Source organism: Bos indicus, chromosome 8, assembly GCF_029378745.1.
Source record: "Bos indicus isolate NIAB-ARS_2022 breed Sahiwal x Tharparkar chromosome 8, NIAB-ARS_B.indTharparkar_mat_pri_1.0, whole genome shotgun sequence".
Classification (NCBI taxonomy): Eukaryota; Metazoa; Chordata; class Mammalia; order Artiodactyla; family Bovidae; genus Bos; species Bos indicus.
Window position 1 is genome coordinate 106,237,286 of NC_091767.1, and position 23,692 is coordinate 106,260,977.

General features: G+C 43.6%; 1 protein-coding gene across 3 annotated transcripts in view; it reads right to left on the reverse strand.

Annotated features, from left to right (window-relative positions):
- Positions 1-23,692, reverse strand: part of ASTN2 (astrotactin 2) — a 1,047,731-nt gene that overhangs the window by 686,309 nt on the left and 337,730 nt on the right. For all 3 annotated transcript variants that reach the window (XM_070795372.1, XM_019966821.2, XM_070795370.1), the window contains one exon: positions 7,182-7,289. In XM_070795372.1, coding sequence (XP_070651473.1) covers positions 7,182-7,289 — 108 coding nt within the window. The remainder of the gene's footprint in view (positions 1-7,181; positions 7,290-23,692) is intronic.

Genomic DNA, 23,692 nt, shown 5'->3' on the forward strand with positions numbered 1-23,692 from the left:
AAGCCTAAGGAAGAGTAGAAGGACTAATTCCAGACTTGTTTTCCTTTACCCAGGGGAAACTGAGGCTCAGAGAAGGAAAGTGACTCAGCCTAAGCCACACAGCTAGGGAACAGCAGAGCAAGGATCTGGACCCCTGAGTGCTGATTCTGAAACCCCATGATGTGGTGAGAAAAGCTGGGTAAAGGATGGGATCGGTGTCCCAATGGTCAGGGCATGGCCCCTGCTTATTTCCCCAGCCCAGCCGCCATCATTCTCAAATCCACAGCCTTCACTCTACCCAGCGACTGGCATCTCTCTCATCCCCAGCCCCAGGGCACCATGCACCTCTGCTCTCATACTCAGCAGGTAATGTTCTGTTGATGTTCAGCTTTCACTCTGCTCCGTTCCCATTTCCTGGAGTCTCTGCTCTATCCGGGCATTCTCAGATTATATTTCAGAACAGTCTCCTTCCCTCAATTCCCAAAGGCCTCCTCTTCTGTAGATGTGGCTTGAACTTTCCCTTACTTGTCCACTTACTCTAAAACATGATTCAACAATGTGTGTGTGTGTGTGTGTGTGTGTGTTAGCAGGGGAAAATCAAAACTAAAAAAATTCACACATCAGACTTCCTTGGCTGTTCAGCGCTTAAGACTCTGGGCTTCCAGTGCAGGGGGTGCAGGTTCGATTCCCGGTCGGGGAACAAAGATCCCACAGGCCGCGCTATGCGGCCAAAAAAAAAAAGGAAAAGTAACTCACACATCCATACAGAGCTTTGCTTACAATTCAAGAGTTCTTATCACTACAGAAAAGCTCAGCTTAAGGATCATCAAATTAAACCAAGAAACTAAAACAAAAACCAAGCAAACCCAGGGAGCATTCACATCCTGTTCTCTTTGCCCGGGAACTAAGCACCGAAGCTTAGCGGGAAGTGTATGCATTTGGGAACGAGATAACCTGGGTTTCTAGCACTGGCTGAGCACTGGAGAGAGAGAGAGACTTGCCCAAGGCCCCGTGGCCACCTGCGCAGAACTGGGCTGGGAGGTTCTTGCCAGGCGCTTGTGCTGCTGGAATCAGCGGCAGCTTACGCTCTGTCTCCTGCTCAGCGCTGTGCCCGGGGCTGGACACACCATCTGCACTTTTCATCTGGACCTTCAGTTACACACGCTCTTACCCTCATCAGCGTCACTCCTCTGTGGGAGCTGCATCCCCCTCCCAAGGAGGTTATAACCACCTTGGGGCTGGGAGCCCAGGTCCTGCTGCCCAGAAACACGCTTAGTCTGGTTGTTCAGTCCCTAGACATAGGTTAGACTACAACGAGCTTCAGACTCAACAGGAGCTATAAATATCTTCGTTTTGCAAAACTTAGGAAAACTGAGGCCCCAAGAGGGCAATTGCTGGCCAAGGGGTCACTGAGTGAGTGAGTGGCAGGGCTACAGACTTCACCACTCATCTCCTGACAGGGAGTCTGGCGTCCTCTGCTAGGGCCATCTCTCCTTAATTAAGGTGCAATTGGGACAAGCAGGAAGCTACCACCTCCAACCACCTCATTAGTTAATGCTATCAAACACCTAAACAAGTGGTAGACTGATTAGTTATTTACTTGACCCAGCATAGAACTCAGCTTGACAAAGCCACTCCCTTAGGCAGCAGGACCATGGACGGCATGAGATCAGATTCCTTTCACAAAACGTGGGATCGCACTCCTGCTTCCTGGACCACTCCTATAGTTACCTGTATGATGGGGATGTTTAGGGTAGGGGGTCAGCAAACTGTAAGGTCACTGGTGAAATCTGGACCAGCATCCGTTTTTGGAAATAAGTTTGATTAGGACACATATTGGAGAAGGCAATGGCACCCATTCCAGTACTCTTGCCTGGAAAATCCCATGGACAGAGGAGCCTGGTAGGCTGCAGTCCATGGGGTCGCTAAGAGTCGGACATGACTGAGCGACTTCATTTTCACTTTTCACTTTCATGCATTGGAGAAGGAAATGGCAACCCACTCCAGTGTTCTTGCCTGAAGAATCCCAGGGATGGAGGAGCCTGGTGGGCTACCATCCATGGGGTTGCACAGAGTCGGACACGACTGAATTGACTTAGCAGCAGAAGGACACATGTACGTTCATTCCTTTATGTATTGTCTATGGCAGCTTTCAAGGTACAGAGGTAGCGTTAAGTAGTCCCAATGGTGACTGTACATTCTGCAAAGCTGAAAATGTTCAGTGCTTCACCATTTACAGATAAAGGTTGCTGACTCTTGATTCAGGAAATCCCACCATCTAATATGTTTATATTTTGATATAATACAAGTCCGTGAGGGCAGGGCTTTTAAAACTTGTTTGGTTTCTGTCACCATGGCCTAGAACATGGTCAGACACATAGTTGGTGCTTGACAAATAGCTGAAATATTGTGGGAAGTGGGGAGGAAAGCAGGGAGAAAGGCTTCACTAGAAAATGTTGAAAAAAGCAAGGGAGAGGCTAGAAGAGGCAGTAAGTAGAGAGAAGGAAAACAGTGAAGACACAGAAGAGAACAAAAAACGAAATGGACAATGTATGGGAAAAACCACTACAATATTGTAAAGTAATTAGCCTCCAATTAAAATAAATTAATTAAAAAAAAAAGACAGAGGAATGAGAAGAATGCAGTGAAAGATGACGAAGGGAAGAAGAGAGGAAAGGGAAAGGGGAGAGGAAAAAAAAAAAAGAGAGAGACGAAAACAAGCAAGCAAACAGAACCAGAATACAGACGAGGAGGAGGAGGAGGAGGAGGAGGAGGAGGAGGAGGAGGAGGAGGAGGAGGAGGAGGAGGAGGAGGAGGAGGGAACCAGAGCAGGCGTGAGAGGCCTGGCTGAGAGGCCTGGCCGTCAGCAACAGTAGGGAGGAGAGGGACGGAGCTGCGTTGGCACTGACCAGGCAGGAGGGCTGGGAAGGAAGGTGTGTGTGTTTCTGGGGGGCGGTGGGCAGTGCATCACAGCCCTGGCATTCTCACCATCCGGAAGACACAGCCCAGTCTCTCGGAGGGTATGAAGCCCCTGGGCCATATTCTTCATCTCAAGTCCTGTGGCTTGCTTTTGATTTTGTTTTTGAACTCCGATTTATAAGGGACACACTCAATGAAAGATGTCTTCCCAATTAGCTGTAAATAGCCCCGTTCTTTGGAAAAGACTCATTGACTTCCCCAGCCCTAATTCTGCCTGTCATACTGGGGGAGGGAGAAGACAGGTCAAGAATCATCCATCACCAGCTTCTAAGTCTCCACTGCAGCAGATTCCAGAGGGCTGAGGCATGGAAAGAGTGAGAGCTAAGTGTATTCTGGTGTCTGCAGAGTCCGAGATACCTCTCCAGGTGCTGTGTCCAGGGAGACACTCCCCTTAGGGGGCCTTTTCAGTGAAAGGCACCAGGGGTAAGGAGATACAGAAAACAACAGTGAAAACTGCATGGACATTAATAAGGCCCACCTTTCATGGCTAAATACTCCACTGCATCTGTGTGTGTGTATACATACATACATACACGACACATCTTTACCCACTCCTCTGCTGACGGACATTTACATCGCTTCCATGTCATGGCTATTGTAAACAGTGCTGATATGAACACTGGGGTATACTTATGTTTTCAGATTACAGTTTTCTGCAGATATATGCCCACGAGGGGGATGGCTGGATCATAAATTGCCAGTCCCTTGGTCGTCTCTGACTTTTAGATCCTATGGATGCTAGCCTGCCAGACTCTTCTGCCGATGGGGTTCTCCAGGCTGGATTACATGGAAGTCCTATTTTTAGTAGGAGGGATAAATTCAGAGATTGGGGTTGACATATACATACTACTATCTGCAACACAGACTAATAAGAACCTACTATGGAGCACAGAGAGTTCTGCTTAGTTCTCTGGAATGACCTACACGGAGTAGCATCTGAAAAAAGAGTGGATACATGGATACACACAGAATTCATTCTGCTGAACACCTGAAACTAATACAACATTGTAAATCAACTATATGCCAGTAAGAATTAATTAAAACAAAAAATAATACCTGAGCAAAATGGCTGTCTGAGGCGGCCTTACAAATAGCTGTGAAAAGAAGAGAAGTGAGAAGCAAAGGAGAAAAGGAAAGATATACCCATTTGAATGCAGAGTTCCAAAGAATAGCAAGGAGACGTAAGAAAGCCTTCCTCAGTGATCAATACAAAGAAATAGAGGAAAACAATAGAATGGGAAAGACTAGAGATCTCTTCAAGAAAATTAGAGATACCAAGGGAACACTTCATGAAAAGATGGGCTTGATAAAGGACAGAAATGGTATAGACCTAACAGAAGCAAGAGATATTAAGAAGAGGTGGCAAGAATACACAGAAGAACTATACAAAAAAGATCCTCATGACCCAGATAATCACGATGGTGTGATCACTGACCTAGAGCCAGACATCCTGGAATGTGAAATCAAGTGGGCCTTAGGAAGCATCACTACAAAGCTAATGGAGGTGATGGAATTCCAGTTGAGCTATTTTAAATCCTAAAAGATGATGCTGTGAAACTGCTGCACTTAATATTTCAGCAAATTTGGAAAACTCAGCAGTGGCCACAGGACTGGAAAAGGTCAGTTTTCATTCCAATCCCAAAGAAAGGCAATCCCAAAGAATGCTCAAACTACCACACAATTGCACTCATCTCACACACCAGTAAAGTAATGCTCAAAATTCTCCAAGCCAGGCCTCAGCAATATGTGAACTGTGAACTTCCTGATGTTTAAGCTGGTTTTAGAAAAGACAGAGGAACCAGAGATCAAATTGCTAACATCCGCTGTATCATCGAAAAAGCAAGAGACTTCCAGAAAAACATCTATTTCTGCTTTATTGACTATGTCAAAGCCTTTGACTGTGTGGATCACAATAAACTGCAGAAAATTCTGAAAGAGATGAGAATACCAGACCACCTGACCTGCCTCTTGAGAAAGCTATATGCAGGTCAGGAAGCAACAGTTAGAACTGGACATGGAACAACAAACTGATTCCAAATAGGAAAAGGAGTATGTCAAGGCTGTATATTGTCACCCTGCTTATTTAACTTCTATGCAGAGTACATCATGAGAAACGCTGGGCTGGAAGAAGCACAAGCTGGAATCAAGATTGCTGGGAGAAATATCAATAACCTCAGATATGCAGATGATACCACCCTTATGGCAGAAAGTGAAGAACTAAAGAGCCTCTTGATGAAAGTGAAAGAGTAGAGTGAAAAAGTTGGCTTAACATTCAACATTCAGAAAATTAACATCATGGCATCCGGTCCCATCACTTAATGGCAAATAGATGGAGAAACAGTGGAAACATTGGTTGACTTTATTTTTATGGGCTCCAAAATCACTGCAGATAGTGATTGCAGTCATGAAATTAAGAGAGGCTTACTCCTTGGAAGGAAAGTTATGACCAACCTGGACAGCATATTAAAAAGCAGAGATGTTACTTTGTCAACAAAGGTCCATCTAGTCAAGGCTATGGTTTTTCCAGTGGTCATGTATGGATGTAAGAGTTGAACTATAAAGAAAGCTAAGTGCAGAAGAATTAATGCTTTTGAACTATGGTGTTGGAGAAGACTCTTGAGAGTCCCTTGGACCGCAAGGAGATCCAACCAGTCCATCCTAAAGGAGATCAGTCCTGTGTGATCATTGTAAGGACTGATGCTGAAGCTGAAACTCCAATACTTTGGCCAACTGATGAGAAAAGCTGACTCATCTGGGAACACCCTGATGCTGGGGAAGATTGAGGGCAGTAGGAGAAGGGGATGACCGAGGATGAGATGGTTGGATGGCATCACGGACTCAATGGACGTTGAGTTTGGGTAAACTCCGGGAGTTGGTGATGGACAGGGAGGCCTGCTGTGCTGTGGTTCATGGGGTTGCAAAGAGTCAGACATGACTGAGCAACTGAAATGAACTGAACTATTTGCCCTTAGCATCTACCAGGCACCATGATACTTTTTAATGCAACAGAAGAAAATTCATCTCCAAATCTATGAGGCAGGTCCAAGGCCCATTACACAGAGGAGAGAACTGAGGGATACGATAGGTAGATAACTTGCCCAAGGCTCAAGGCACCCAGAGAAGCAACATGATAGGTGCCCTTGACTGTCCATCATGTATGGGTGGAATCCTTTTATGCAATTTGGGGGACTAGGGAGCATAGATGGCCACATACCTAGATTAGTTGCCGTTATGTTCACGAGGGAACCTCCATCCTCTCCAGGGCGTGCTCCAAGCTCATGGATATGCCCTTAATCACTTGCTGGGAATACATGCTTGCACCCTAAATTCCCTCCAAGGTTGCAATCTTGAACTTGCTACTTTGTTGTCCTTAAAAAGCACTCATGGTTGAGGAATTATATTCCCAGGTGATGGCCTGAAATGTGCTCTATTTGAGAGCATATTTTACCACAGTGAGCTGTGGACCTCAAAGCACATTTTACCACAGCGAAATCTGCACATTTTACACACAGTGAAAGCACATTTTACCACAGTGAACCTTGGACCTCAGCCACAAGGTCTAAGCCCTGTAACGGGTCCTGCCTCAGCATTTTCATGTCTTCTTACATTGAGTGTCATCTTGAGAAAAAAATTATGCATTCAAGCATCAATACCGATTCTCTCTGTAGAAAACACAAAACATTGTCTAGAGAGTTGCAGGGAGTCCTGTTTACAGGAACCAACAGGAGAACTCCATCTGGTCTCTGTATCAGGTAAATAGGATCTCCCGGGCCAGTGCTGGTTTTACCCGCTCAGACTCTGTGCATCTTACTGCTGAGCATGTTCCATTTTGCAGTTTGGTTGCTAAGAATCTCTGAGTTAAGCTGTCAGCCCCTTAGAATACGCAACACAGCATGGCGCGAATTACCGAGCACACATCTGAGCGGAGTCGGAATCAGTTTCTTTACTCTGATTTTCCTTTCGATTTGATTTTTTATTGTGATGGATTTAAAAAAAGAAACGCATAAACTTACAAAACCATCTCTGAATCCTCTGAGGACTGGGGCAAGACAGAGAGAAATAGAGAATGGGTAGACAGGGTATCGGATGCCAGGTTCAGGATTAACTGGACCAGGACCAGGTTGAAGAAGAAGATTTAGAGTCTGTCATGAAGCACAAGAGCTGCTTCCCAGATTTCCCCCCTACAAACCCTGGTTCAGGAACCTTCTCCTGGATTCTGTTACCTTTGCTGCGGCGACGGCTGCGGTACTGCTCTGTGTAGAACGTCAGCTGCGTTTCATCGTCTGCCTCTGACCCGGACGTCCCCTTGGTTCTCCCAAAGCTGATGCCCCCTGTGCAAGAAGCACAATCCATCAGTCACTGCAGGCCTCCAGAAGTGAAATCCCCCATCCATCCCGAAGACCAGCAACCCCACCCCCAAGTGACCCAAGTCTCTGTAAATCCCAAGTGATCCAGGAGTTGGCATGATTTATAGAAGGAGTTCAGGCTCTGCAGTGATGCGGGCCTGGGTTCTCACCACGGCTTGGCAGCCTCGGGGCTGTGTGACCTTGAGGAGATGCCTCCCTTTTCTGAGTCCTGGGTCCTTTCTTTCTAAAATAGGGGAAAAGCTATTAATCTTATGGGGTTGCTTTGAAGATTAAAGGAGGTACAACGTGTAAACTCCCTGGTCCTGGGTGGGTACCAGGTAACTGATAGGTGCACTGTTGCTTTGAATGATAGATCTGCCTCTAAAAAAGCATTCCAGGTGACTAAATTTCACACACACATTTCAGTCCAGTGCTTACTCTATGCCAGGCCCAGAGCCAGACTCAGGGGAAACAAAGAGAGATACCGCCTGGTCCTTGCCAGCCAGGGGATCATAAGCTAGTCATGGGGACAAATGGATCCTAAGGAGCCTTTAACCTAATTCATGGCCATATTTCCCACACAGTGAGATGCTGGGAATACAGGAGAGAGCAATTCATCCCAACACGGAGGACCTGGGAAGGCTTTATGGGCAGGGGGTAGATTTAGGGCAGGGCTGGAAGGATGGATGGGCTTCAGGAGCAGAAACTGGATGTGGGAGGAGGGGTAAGAGCTGGAGCATCCCTGGCGGGGGAGGGGAGTGTGGGTGGGAGGAGGAGGCGCTGCAGCAGAGTGCTGGCTGGGCAGGGTCTGCCGGTGCCCCCCAGGGGAAGCCCCCGAGTGCCACACTGAGCACCCTGGAGCTTAATTTGGGATGTCACGGAAGGTTCAAGAGGGAATGCAGACTGTGCTTTAAGCACAAAGTGTCAAGTGCTGTGTATGAGCTTTGCAGCCATCATCTCACCCCAAATTCAAAGCCCTCTTGGGAGGGAAGCATCATGACACCCACTTGACAGATGAAGGAACCAGGGTCCAGAAAAGGAAAGTGATTTGAGAACAGGGAGTGAAGTCAGACTTGGTATGTGGGTGTGACTGATGGCCAAGCTCAAGTTTTTAACCAGTGTCGCATCGCCCCTCAGTGTAACGCTCTGTAAAATGGGAACAAAATGGAATACATGTCCTGCTCCTTCCTGGAGGCAGTGTGTTGCAATGGACAGAGGAAAGAAAGGGACATGAACATCTGATCACTGTTCCCATGTGTCTTTAGCCACGAGCTGCCCCTGCCCTTTAGCACAAATCCCCCCAATTCCCAGCAACTAAGAGCTGGACCTGAAGACAGCAGGGGACCCCAGAGTCAACCAGATGCAATTCCCCCATGTAAGGGCTCTTTTTCGAAATGGAGTTGGCAGAAGCCCCATGGAGATTCTGGAAGCAGTGGAAGAACAGAGGTCTCAGAGGCCAGTAGGCTTTTAAAATTGCCATTAAAATATTTTACTGTTATAGAAAAGGGAAGAAGGAAGGAAGGAGGAAGGGAGGGAGGGAGGCAGAGAGCTGGAAGGAGGGAGAGAGAAAGAGGGTCTTTGGTTCACCCACACATAATGTTTAGCCAAGGGGAAAATGAGGGCATGAGATGAAATAGCTGCCTTATGGACAGGAAGCATCTGTCACGCTTCCTGCTGTGTTTGGGCGGCAGAGAAAAAGGAAGGGATTTGCCTGTCAGGAGTCTACCCCATGCCCTTTAATGCCACTGCAGTAGTTTTAACCATCCCAGCTAAACCCTCTCTCCCTTCCTCTCTCCTCTTCTTTCTCATCTTTGCTCCTTTCCCAAACAAATGGCATGTTATGGTGAATGGGGCAAGACAGGCTTCAGGCAGGAGTCTTTCATACTGGGACAGCCTAGCTGTGATGGGGGCAGTGGGAAGTGGAGGCTGGAACAGTCACCAGGCAATAGTAAGAAAAGCCAACCCTTCCGTAGCGCTGGCTCTCTGCCGGGCACAGTTCTAAACCCTTGGCTTGCATTGCCTTGTTCAATCTTTGCAATAACCCTAGGAAGTAGGTCGGAGAAGACAATGGCACCCCACTCCAGTACTCTTGCCTGGAAAATCCCATGGATGGAGGAGCCTGGTAGGCTACAATCCATGGGGCCGCGAAGAGTTGGGACACGACTGAGCGACTTCATTTTCACTTTTCACTTTCATGCATTGGAGAAGGAAGTGGCAACCCACTCCAGTGTTCTTGCCTGGAGAATCCCAGGGGCAGTGGAGCCTGGTGGGCTGCCATCTATGGGGTCGCACAGAGTTGGACACAACTGAAGCGACTTAGCAGCAGCAGCAGGAAGTAGGTGAATACTTTCCTTCCCATTTTAATGGGTGAAGAAATCAAGGCAGGAGGAAATTTAGTAATCTGCCCAGGGTCACACAGCTGGGAAGTTGTAGACCCACAATTCAAATCCAGCTGGTGGCTGCCATCTCTTCCCCTGGTCCCTAGGCTGATGTACAATAAAATATGAGTAAAGATTTCATTTAATGTCCACAGTCATCCCTGTAAGGAAGGCATTATGAACCTTGTTTTGCAGATGAATAAGCCATTCCGCAGAGAGGTGATGAGAGGTGCTGAGTGAGGGAGCTGGAGTGAAACGAGGTCTGCCTGCAAAGCCTGCCTCACAGCTAACCTCATGTGGGGAAGTGCATGTGTTTGTGTGTGCATGTGAGTGTGTGCATGTGTGTGTGGTGTGTGCATGTGTGAGTGTGCACATGTGTGTGTAGTGTGTGCTTGTGTGTGTGCATGAGTGTGAGTGTGTGTGGTGTGTGCGTGTGTGCGGTATGCATGTAAGTGTGTGTGTGTGTGGAGTGTGCGTGAGTGTGTGCATGTGTATGCGTGCATGTGTGAGTGTGTGTATGGTGTGTGCGGGCGTGTGAGTGTGTGTTTGTGTGTGTGTGGTGTGCACAGAGGAAGCAAAACTTGGTGATCTGACCGCTGAGGATTAGCAGAGCTGTCACTTGCCCCCAGCATCAGAGCACATTTTACACTTTTTACAGCTCCTCTGTGGAACCTCAGCATCTGTACTATCGGCAGGAACTCTGATGAGGCTCATGTAGATCCTGCATCTCCATCATTCCACATGTCCACATACTCTGAGACCATGCTCCTGGCTTCTCCAGGACCCCGCTCCGTTCTGACACCCCTGACCCTCACCTCTCTCCTGTAGGTATTAAGGCACCATGTTCAGAATAGGAACTGATGCCAAGAGAGCCTGCCTCTCCATCAACCTGCCCCCCCTCCAAATATAACACGAGCCACACATGCAACTTTAAGTGTTCTATTAGCCACATGAAAAAAGTAAAAAAGTAAACAGATAAAATTCATTTTCAGAATATATTTGAGTTGACCAATATATTCAAAATATCATCTTAACTTCTTATTTCCATAAAATTATCACTGGGCTTCCTAGATGGTGCTATTGGTAAAGAATCTGCCTGCCAATGCAGGAGACATAAGAGACACAGGTTCGATCCTTGGGTTGGGAAGATCCTCTGCAGAAGAAAATAGCACCCCATTCCAATATCCTTACCTGGAGAATCCCATGGACAGAGGAGCCTGGCGGGCTACAGTCCATGAGCTTGCAAAGAGGTGGACATGACTGAGCATCTGAGCCACACACATTTGCTTTTTCTGGGCTTCCCTGATGGCTCAAATGGTAAAGAATCTGCCTGCAATGCAGGTAGACCAGAGTTCAATGCCTAGGTTAGGAAGATCCCTGGGGGAAGGGAATGGATGCCAACTCCAGTGTTCTTGAAATTTTTTATATAACTTTCACAAATGTTCAAAATCCAGTGTATATTTTATGCTCACAGCACATCTCAACCACAGATGAGCCACATTTCAAGCGCCCATCATATCAGCACATCCTGGGGCACTTAAATGACACTTATTCCAGAATATAATTAAGGGCCCGAATCTGGAGATATGAATAAGCCACGGGCCCCACTAAGGTGCTTCATCTTTTTTTTTTCTTTTTCTTTTAATGAGACTTGAATGAAAAATGGTGTGGCTCAGATCCCATTAAAAGACAACAGTCACTGTCTCTACCCTCAGGCACTGAAAGGCAAGGAGGTTTCTAGATTGGTTTAATCTAAGAGTCATGAGAGGCAACGCATGTCTGTACAAAGACATTAGTGTACTGGAGTCAGATATGAGTTCTAACTCCACACCCCAGTGATGAGCTGGGAGGGAAGGCTTGGGGAAGCCACCCAACCTCTCTGCATTCTTCTTTAAAAAAAATGGGACAGTAACTCTCAGCTCCCACGGTCATTATGAGGAAAATGATACGCTGTATGTAAACAGTTAGCACAAAGACCAAAGCAGCGCGGAAGGGCACATTCCTCATTAATTCAACACTCGCCTGAGCTCAGGAGACGAAATGGAGATGCCCCTGGGTGGGAGGGGTGGCTCCCTGCCTTCTGTGACATTGTAAGAAGGTGGCAGCCACCCAAGGCATATAGCCTCCGAGTGTCCAGAGGAGCTGCAAGGGGCCACAGGCCAATTACAGACTGCCTTGGAGATGATTCAGACAAATGGAAAAGGGCCCCCTCTGCTAGCATTTTAATATGCAATTGGTGATACAGTGAACTAAAGTGCAGCCATTAATTATACAGGGCTGTGCAAGTATTTCTATTTAGGGGCTGAGAGAAAGTGAGAATGGTCAGAGGCTGGCGACAGGGAAGGAGAGGAGACAGCAGTTCCTCCGCCTTGTCCCTCAGGCCCCTGGTCTTCCCAGTCTTGAGTGGCCTGGGATGGAGCATGAAGAAGACCGTCAAAGCACCTGCCATGGCGGGATAAGCACTGCTCTGGCACCTTCTGTACAATTACCCATCCACACTTCATACAGCGTCTGAGAGGTAAGAATCCATTTTACTGAGGGGCAAACTCAGACGGTAAAGAATCTGCCTGCAATGCAGGAGACCCAGGTTCGATACCTGGGTCAGGAAGATTTCCTGGAGAAGAAAACGGCAACCCACTCCATTATTCTTGCCTGGAGAATCCCATGGACAGAAGAGCCTGGTGAGCTACAGTCCATGGGGTCTCAAAGAGTCGGACCTGACTGAGCGACTAACAAACCAACCTTCAGAACCTCAACACTGCTTATCTAAGATCACACAAATGACAAGCTCTGAACCTGGCTTCTGTCTGATTCAGCCTCTTTGGTGGTCCAGTGGTTGAGAATCCACCTGTCAATGCAGGGGACATGAGTTCAGTCCCTGGTCCAAGAAGATTCTACATGCCCCAGGGCAGTTAAGCAAGTGCGCACAGCTACTAAACCCGAGTACCCCAGAGCCCATGCTCGCAGTAAGAGAAGCCACCAGAATGAGAGGCTCGTGCAGCATAACCAGAGCGCAGCCCCCACTCTCCACTTAGAGAAAGCCCTGGCACAGCAGCCAAGAGCCGGCACAGCCAAAACAAGAAAAACATCCCTTCGTCATCAGGGAAATGCAGACCAAAGGCACAGTGAGGTAGATACCACTTCACATGCACTAAGGTGGCCACAGTCGAATTAATGAGAAAATAACAGGTGCTGGAAAAGGATATAGAGAAACCGGAACCCATATACATTGCTAGTGGGAATGCACAATGGTGCAAAAATGGTGGGACACAGTTTATCCGTTAGCTCCTCAAGATGTTAAACATACCAAACTACCACATGACCCAGGAACTCTGCCCCTCAGCATACCTGACAGAACTGGAGAGGGCATTCAAATAGACACTGGAACGTGAATATTCAGAGCAGCACCACTTACTATAGCCTACAGTGGAAACAACCCAAATGTCCATCAGCTGATGGACAGATAAACAAATATGGTGTATTCATACGACGCAATATCATCGAGCCACACAAAGCGATGTCGACATGCTCCAACAAACATGCGTGGACCTTGTGTGCAACATTTTGTAACTTAGCAAAACACTTTGCCAAGTGAAAGAAACCAGGCATAAAAAGGCTTATGTTACATGATTCCAGGTAGAGAAAACCTCTGAAATAAGTAAACACGTAGAGACAGAAAACAGTGATTGTCAGGGCTGGGCAGAGAGAAGAGAGGAACAGGGAGTTATTGCTACTGAGCATGGGGTTTGCTTTTGATATATTGCAAATGGCTCAGAACTAAATAGGGTGACAGTCGCACAACCCTGGGGATGCATTAAATGGCAATGAATCACACACCTTTAAATAGTTCATCATTAATTTGATGTTACATGAATTTTACCTCAATAAATAAAGTGTTGAAAAAAAAGAGAAAGAGAGAGAGACACACCCTCTGTTTGCTCTGTAACATCACATGACTCATGATAAAGCCACGGGATGGGGAATTGTGAGCGCAGCGTGGAGACATCACAGTGCTAGTGCTAAGTCGCTTCAGTCATGTCCGACTCTTTGTGACCCCGTGGACTGCAGCCCGCCAGGCTCCTCTGTCCATGGGATTCTCCAGGGAAGAGTACTGGAGTGGGTTGCCGTGCCCTCCCAGATCTTCCCGACCCAGGGATCGAACCCCGGTCTCTTATGTCTCGTCCACTGGCAGGTGGGTCCTTAACCACTAGCTCCACCTGGAGACGGCACAGAGCCGCAATAAAAGACCCAGGCTCAGGCACCTTGAGTCCTGGACCCAGAGTTTGAGGTTACAGGGTGTGATCCGTCAGTCTGTCCTTGACCCAGTGGTCACCTCAAATAATCACAACACCCATTTGTGTGTTCATTCATCCAACACTAAGTGCCCACTCTGTAGCAAACACTGTTCGGAGCCCTGAGGGAGGAAAAGCAACGAATAAAACAGACAAAGCTTCCCAACTTCTAGACATTTCCTTTTGGATAAGGAAGCAATTCAAATATTCCAAGCATGACGCTGAGCTCTCTGCATGGGAATTATCTCAAATTTGCTGACAAATAAACTGAGACATTCAGAAGTTTTTAGAGGCTTCTTTCTAAAATGACATAGATAATTGGTGGCAAAGAGAGATCTGACTCCAGGTTTGCTCTGGAACAAACCAGGGCATCTGAACAACTTGAAAGCCAAATTATGGAAAAGGCTGGAGCAGTTGTTAGCATGAACAGTCTTTCCCGGGCCTGAGAATTAACTCACTGCAAATCTGCTTTCTCACACTGGGCTGCCCTGTCCACAAACCTGCTCTGCCAGCCCCTGGTAGGCCCACCCCGCCACACTCTATCTCCCGCGCTCTTGGTATCATGATGGATGGTGGTGACATGTTAAATTATTTAGACTCCGTGTCTTCCTCGAGCTGGTGACAGCGATATTGCATTTTTAGATTGCCCAGAACTGTGCTAGATAGAAAAATATGTAGCTTGGAAATGCAAAACCCATCTGACCCCCAACTGTCCAAGGAATACAAATTGTACCAGTCGTGGGAAGAGGACAAAAGTAGCTAAACTTCCCGTGCCCCCTAAACCACACAGCTCACAACTGCTCTGAGCTCTAGGGCTAAACCACAGACGTTCGTGGAGGTGCTCTGACCACAACTGCCACTTGTCATCAGGTACCACTAAAGGCCAGGCACAGTGCCAGGCACTTCACTCAGAGGTGACTCACATACCCCTAGTCCTCCAATCAATCACCATCTGCTCACCTAGAGTCAAATAGGGAATATCAAAGCCTGTCCTAGATTCCTTTATGACAACTTGACAGATACTGAGAAATATTTTTCAATGACTCCCAGAGCTATCTATTTTAACTATGTGTAAGCAAATCGTCCATCAGACCACAGTTAAACATCTACTCATTCAAAGCTAGTTCTTCCAGTGAGGAATGATTATTTCTAAACCAGGATGTCAAGGTGCAGGGCGGGGCAGGTGGGGGGGTTGATTAAACAGAAGAAATGATATATATTGAAAAAAAAAAAAAAAAAAAAAACAGAGTCTGGGAGAGACGACACTCCTTGTCTGTAATCACACAGCCAGGAAGTGGCAGGACCTGAATTTGAACCCAGGTTTATCTGACCCACAGAGAAGATTCTGTAGCATGATTAGGACTCGTGCTGAACTTTTTAAAAATTTTACTTATTTATTTGAATGTGCTGGGTCTTCATTGCTGTGCGGGCTTTTTCTCTCCTTGAGGCTAGTGGGGGCTTCCCTCTAGTTGCAGGGTGTGGGCTTATTGCAGTGGCTTCTCTTGTTGCAGAGCTCAGACTCTAGAGCACAGGCTCAGTAGCTGTAGTGCATGGGCTGAGTGGTATCACGGCATGCAGGATCTTCTCGGACCAGGGACATAAGCCATGTCTCCTGCACTGGCAGGTGGATTCTTCACCACTGAGCCACCAGGGAAGCCCCTCATGTTGGAATTTTAAAAATTGATATTTATGGCTAAAAATATCTTTATGGTAAAGGAAAATTAAACATGATTACTTGTAATTTCAGAAAAATGTGCTTGCTGTGCTTAGCCACTAAGTCGTGTCTGACTCTTTGTAAACCTATGGACTGTAGCCCGCCAGGCTCCTCTGTCCATGGGGATTCTCCAGGCAAGAAGACTGGAGTGGGTTGCCATGCCCTCCTCCAGGGGATCTTCCCAATCCAGGGATTGAATCCAGGTCTCCTGCATTGCAGGCGAATTCTTTACCAGCTGAGCTACCAGGGAAGCCCCTCAGGAAAAAAAAAAAAAAAATATATATATATATATATGTGTGTGTGTGTGTATAACTTAGAAGCCCATTTATAGGGGACTATTTAAAAACGGTGGCATATTTCTAACACAGACTTTCATGAGATCATTAAATACAGTGATGTAAACCTCTATTTATTGACACGCAAACCTCTTCATGATATATTGTTGGGTGGAAAGTATACAGACAATAAATCAAGTTTTTAAGTGCTAGTCACTTAGTCATGTCCAACTCTTTGTGACCCCATGGACTGTAGCCCCCAGGTTCCTCTGTCTGTGGAAATCTCCACGCAAGAATATTGGAGTGGGTTCCCATTACCTTCTCCAGAGGATCTTCCCGACCTAGGGATTGAACCTGGGTCTCCTGCATTGCAGGCACGTTCTTTACTGCCTGAGCCATCAGGCAGACAATGCAAAGAGGAATTTTACTTGTGTACATTTATACACACTTACTGATTTTTAGTCTGAATTCCACTGAGTGTGTGTAATAAAAAATAAATAGATTTTAATTTAAAAAATAAAGAAGAGGAAAGTAAAAGTCATTCTCAGATGTTCATGATCTAGGGTTATGAACCAAGCTTAAAAAAGCATACGGCAAAACTCTAAGTGCAAAATGATCCTACTCTGTTTTAAAATACACATACATATAAAATATGTAAATATATGCATATATATGTACATATACAGACATGCATAATAAGATATTGAAAGAAATATATTAAGGTGTTCTAGTGGTTATTCCCTGGGTAGTAAAATTTGGAGTATTTAAAAAAATTTTTTCTTATTATTGCTTATCTGCATTTTATAATTTCCCTCCAGTGAACATCTAATGCTTAGTCATTGTAAAACGTAATAAAAGTTACATTTATTTTAAAAAATAGATTGTCTTTATTGCTTCAGTTTAAGCTATTCCTCATTTGACCTTTAGTGTTACATGACCATCTAGACCTAGTGATTATTCCACTATCCACGAAAAGATAAATCTCAATCTATCCCCAGATTTTGGCTTAAAGAACTGCCTTTGGAGAAGCTTTCTAATTAAGCTTAACTCAGCTTATCTCATGAAAGTATAGCTTTGTCTCTGGAATATCCCATTGTTTCCTGGGAGGGGTGGGGTGGGGGAGGGAGGGGCTGGATATTCCAAAGTTATCCATAACAAAATCTCTCCATCCACATTCTCTTTGAAAATGTGACTTCTGCCTCTCCCCTATCAAAGGTAGCAGCTAATGTCTCTCTCCTTGAATGTAGGCTGACTTAGTTATGTGTTTTTAATAAAGAGACTTGACTCTGCAAAAACTTCTAGGACTGGATAATAAAAGGTGAGACAGTTTCTGTCTGGCTCTCTTGATACACTGATTCTCTAGATACTTACTCCCTCTTTGTAAACCTGCTCCTGCATTGTGATAAGTCTTAGCCACAAGGAGAGGTCAATTTTAAGTGCTTCAGTCAATGGTCACAGCTGAATCCAGCTTTCAAGACATCTTGAAGTGTCTTAGTGCAGGTGGAAAAAATGTGAGACAGGCTTCTAGTTGATTCTAGCCTCCAGCCATCTGGGTCACCCACAAGTGTTTGAGTATTTTCAGCTTGACCATTGTGAAATTGAGACTACCTTCTCTTTGTTTATAAAATTTTTGATTCTAGAACCCATGAGCATAATAAGATCGTTGTTGTCTTAAGGACCTCAATTTGGGTATATTATGCAGCAGTAGGTAACCAGAACACTCCCCTAGTCTAGTCCTAGAAAAATATCCATACTCCTTTCAATCTGTCCCCATATGGCAACCCTGGGCAATGGAAAGATGAAGTGGGTGTCCCAGAGACCCAAGTTCTAAAGCTGTCCTGTTACCAACAAACTGAGAGATTTTTAAAAGGCATTACCACCTAGTAAATACTACATACCAACCCTTTACTTTCTTCCCACAGATAGTAACTCATTTGATTCTCACAATAACTGGATGAGGTACTGTTATCCCCATTTGAAAGGTAAAGAGATTGAGTCAAAGACACTACAGATGACTTTCTCAAGGTCAAATAGCTCATAAATGGCAGAGACTAAATACAGTGGCGGGCCCAAAAGGCACAATAGGATAAAGGAGCAGATTCGGGTTTGTGAGGCTGGCCAAGAATGAAACTCCCCATAATTTGCCCTCTAGATTCTGTCAATGGAGAAGGAAATGGCAACCCACTCCAGTGTTCTTGCCTGGAGAATCCCATGGACGGAGAAGCCTGGTGGGCTGCCGTCCATGGGGTCGCACAGAGTCGGACACGACTGAAGCGACTTAGCAGCAGCAGCAGCAGTAGCAGATTCTGTCAAGTGCTTTGGAATCACAGGCTCAGTTTGTTCCATGGCCCCATACAATGGCTTTTCAGCTGCTGGAAGATTGCTCATGTGCCCATTTATAATCTTTCCACCCAAGCAAAATATTCCTGCTAACACCTTCATTCTTTATATGATACATTTTACAAAAATTATGATTTTTCAGATTACAGATTCAATGCACATTTATTGTAGAAAATTAGAAATAAAAAGTAAAAAAGCACAAAGAAGAAAATAATAACCAAGTCAAATATTATCACTACCAGTTGATCTTTCCTACTTCTAGTTTTTATCTTTCTTATGCATATGTTTTTACAACTGGATTTTATTGTCTTGTATTCATGTCTTACATGAATACATCTTGTGAGTTTTGTTCAAAATATCTAAGCATATATTGATTTATTCACTGACGTCAGAAATATACATTGGGATCCAATTATATGCTTGGCATTTCTGCTATTACATAAATTATATATATCAAATGTGTGTGCATATGCACACATCTATATCTGTGTGTGTGTGCATGTGTGTGTGTGCGTGTGTGTGCACGCTGAGTTGCTTCAGTTGTGTCCGACTCTGCGACTCTATGGACTGTAGCCTGCCAGGCTCCTCTGTTCATGGGATTTTCCAGGCAAGAATACGGGAGTGGGTTGCTATGCCCTCCTTCAGGCAATCTTCCAGACCCAGGGATCGAATCTGCATCTACTGCGGCTCCTGCATTGCAGGCAGATTCTCTACCACTGAGCCACCAGGAAAGTCCCATTATCTATACATGCACCTAGATTTATATGTATTCAATATAATCATCTATACATATATAGATGCCTATAATGACCAAAGTGTTAATAGCGATTTTCCCTGAATACTGAGATTTTCTTTTGGTTTACCTTTTTTTCTTAATGAATTGAGATTGCTTGTGGAATTAAAATAAACCTAAATAAAATATATCACATTACCCCATGTCATTAAACATTGACCCCAATATCATTTAACACCTCAAATATATTCTACTCCATCAATGTATTATATTTTAATCAATTCTCTGTTGTTTAAATTTTATATTATTTACAATTTTTCACCATAATATTGCATCATGCACTCCTAAAGATAAACCCTTCTACACATCCCTAAGCAACCATGTGTAGAATTTTCTTGAGATTAAAGAGATGAATTGGTGGGTCAAAGGGCATTGAGTTAGCTAAAGGTTTTTTGATCCATATTGTCAAGATGTTGTCCAGACAGGTTATACCAACTTCACCCTGATCAGCTGTATACAGGAGCAATTATTTCACTATTTCTATAACACTGAGGATTGCATCATTGTTTTCCAATCTTATTCATTTTGATGTGCATCCCACATTTCAAATTCATTTTGTCAGATTCTTTTCAACACAGTCCAGTGCACTCAACTCCTTTTTGAACTTCTGTGTCCAGAACCAGGCATGATAATCCAGATGTGTTCTGACCTACACCAAGCAGAAATGGACTATTACCTCCCTTTCTCTGAACAGGAGACTTCTAATAATGCAGCCCAGGGCTGCTTCCACTTTATTGGCAGCTGACTTGTATTCAATATGCCCTTGCTTCTTTGTTCACTTGCACTGCAAATAAATCTGGTATTTCCCATCATATACTTGCAAATTTTATTTTTCTAAAACCAAAGTAAAGAACATTCCGTATTATCAAATTGTACCTGTATATTTTGGCCCTTTTTTTCTAGTGTCTCAGATATTTTTGGTCCTAAATATGTGATTTCATGTTTTCTCTATTCCATAACTATGGAAAGGATCAGGAGGTAAGAAAAGAAATGAAGAGTTACTGAGTGTCTACAGCATGTCAAGTTACAGACTAGACGTTTATGTAAGTTAAAAGCATATAGTACATTTAAGAGTATAATGAAGTTGATGTTGATATCTTCATTTCAAATATTAGGAACCTGAGGTGTACAGGGATTCTTTGTCTTTGGCAAGTCCATACAGCCAATACAGACTAGAGATGGATTGGCAAGTCTAACAGTGGACCTTGCTATTATTCCCTGGGTTCCAAGCCAGGCTTTTGCTTATTTAAGGCAAGGACATCAATGTCAATATTTAGATATCTATGTAATGGTATCTCCTGTGCAACAAATCTATCCAAAGTAGAACTGCAGTTTACCTGGCATGATTTATTCTTAGTGAACCCAAGATGACTCCTAGAGCTCCCAACTTCTGACCCCACAACTCATTATATAAATCTGACCAACTGACCTTATTGCCCTTGAGAATCAAAGTCAAGTTCCAAACATGCTTTGCCACCTATTTGAAATCAGAATATGTCCTTCCAGAAGTCTGCGAGTTTCTCTGCCTACCTTGATTCCTTGAAGAGAATAAGTAACCGTTATTCTGAAAATATATCTTCATATTATTTTAGCTCTGGAAAAGTAATTTCCTTGGATTTGGAGACTGAACTTGAGGAATACACTCCAAAATAAGTACCTAGTACCTTCTCTTGCGGTAGAACCTCACTCCTTTTGAAATATCTTTATTCTCCCTTTACAGTTTTCAGATTTTATTTATTTATTTATTAATATAAGTGACATGTCTGACAGATTCAGAATGAATGTAGTTTTCCACCTTCATCTGGTAATAAGGTTTCAGTCATTTCATCCAACGAGACAATCATTTTCTTGTCCTTACTGTTCCAAAAGCAATTTTAAAAGCTTGTTTTATTTCTGCTTGTTTTCTTTCAAATTTGCCCACCATGCACTGACAGATTTGAAGTCTCATCCTTTCTGGGAGTATTTTTATAAGTTTGGGCTAAACTGTTACACGTTCTTGGACTTTTTTCCATCTGTTAGTCTCCTGCACACACAGTTTCCTCTTCTATGCTTCCCAAATTCTTCCTTCGTTGTAATTCTCTGTGATTATTTGCTCAAAGTTTCATTTTTCAGAGTCTTCCTCTCTGTAATACATCTATTTTATTTTAGCGTCTCTGTCATAGAACCAGAAAAATCTATCCTCTGACATTAAAATATTACGTGTATATGTGTTCATAAATTCTTGGTTATAATTTTTCATCTCTTGAAATAGAAATGTTATTTCTTGGTTTAATAATATCCAGTGCTGGCAAGGGTTTTATGAAATGATCATTTTCCTAAATTGCTGCAAGCAGTGCAAATTTGTACAACCCTTTTGGGAAGCCATTTGGCAATATAAAAAAGACCTTAAAAAATGTCCAACCCTTTGGACCCACTTCTGGGAATTCACCCTAAGGAAATCATCCTAAATATAGGAAAGGCTTTAGACAGCATTATGCTCATTGAAATGCTATTTATAAATATAGAAAAGTGAAAAATCGTTTTATTACATGTCCAGCTTGAGGAGGAGTCATTAATTATTCTGGAATATTAAAAGGGTGTTGATGATGATAAGATGTTGTATAAAATATTTGTGTCAAACATTAATTTTGAGAAAGGGGGTAAAGAAACATAAATTCTATATCATAAAATGATAATCATCGAATATAGTAGAGATTCTCCCGATGGCATAAGAGAATCAGATCAGATCAGATCAGTCACTCAGTCATGTCCGACTTTTTGCAACCCCATGAATCGCAGCACGCCAGGCCTCCCTGTCCATCACCAACTCCCAGAGTTCACTCAGACTCACGTCCATAGAGTCAGTGATGCCATCCAGCCATCTCATCCTCTGTCGTCCCCTTCTCCTCCTGCCCCCAATCCCTCCCAGCATCAGAGTCTTTTCCAATGAGTCTACTCTTCACATGAGGTGGCCAAAGTACTGGAGTTTCAGCTTTAGCATCATTCCTTCCAAAGAAATCCCAGGGCTGATCTCCTTCAGAATGGACTGGTTGGACCTCCTTGCAGTCCAAGGGACTCATAAGAGAATAAGGTATTGTTAAATAGCAGGCCAACCCTCTTTCAGATAACAAGAATAAATTTTGGAACAAAAAAAAAATCCAAAAAGAAAACCAGCAAAAGAAAACAGAACCACTAGCAGAGGGTTCTGGAAAATAAATAAAAGCATGTATGCTTTAGGAAGGAGTTGAAACTTAGAGACAGTAGGCAGCACTGGGTAAACTTTCTATGTTTCAGACTTTGTCCTGAGGGTAGATCAGAGTTTCAGTGTGGCTCAGGCCAACAGCAACACCAGGACAAAGACTGCTATTATACTGGACTGAGGACTCAGCGAATCAGTCAACACTACCAAGAAATAAGAGCAAGATCCAAGAAAAAAGAAGAGACCTAGAGAAGGGTCTTGTAATCTGTGTGCTATCTCTGCCCACATTCCTAGCTGCCACTGAACCATGGTATGGATAAGGCAGACTCCAATCAGCTCAGCTGGAGAAAGAAATAATAGTAATAACTGAGATTTAAGCTGTTGGTCACCACAGGCAAAACAGTTGGAGTCTGGTCAAGTTCACTGCCTGCAAAACAACATTCAAATTCTTTGGAGAAACAGAATCCAAGAATTTTCATACAATAAATTCACAATTTCTAGAATTAAATCCAAAATTATTTAACATATGGTGACCCAGGAAATTTTTATCCATTCCCAAGGGAAAACATAATCAGTGAAGGCCAATCTAAGGTGATCCAGATGAACATGAACCTTAAGATAACTACTATAATTGTGCTCAGTGGAATAAAAAAGAAGATAATTATAGTGAATAGAAAATATAAAAATTATGAGCAGGAAAATTATACATACAGCAAATGAAGGTTTGTAGAAGCAAAAAACTAAATGTGTAATTAAAAAAAAAAAAAACATTGGATGGGCTAAACGGAATGGAAATAACAGAGGAAAGAATCATTGGTCTTAAAAACAGATTAATAGAAATTCTCTAACTGAAGAAGAGAGACACGAAAAATTGAAAAAAAAGCAAAAGTGTTTAAGGGACCCAAGGCACAATATCAAAAATTCTAAATATAGAGTCACAGAAGGCAGAGGGAGAACATAATAAAGTAATAATGGTTTAAATGTACCAAATTTAGTATAATATATGAACTAGCAAATCCATAAAGTTGAAGGAACATGATAAATATGAGAGAAAAAAGCCTATCCTTATAGTCAAGCAGCTAAAAATCAAATACAGACTCATCTTTGTTCTAGCCATTTCAATATGGCAAGAAAAAGAAATAAAAACACAGATTATAAAGGAAAAAATTACACAATATTTTTTTGCAGATGACATGACTGTTTAGAAAAAGAATCATAAAATATTGCAAAACAACTGTTAGAATAAATGACTTTGGCTTGAATGATGAAAGTTTAACATAAGAACGTTAATTGTATTTACATATATAGGCAACAAACAATTGGAAAATAAAATTTAAAAACACTTCCATGCAACAGTACAAGAAACTCTAAACTACTTATTAGTTAGTATAGAAAAAGGCATGAAAGATCTCTTCAAT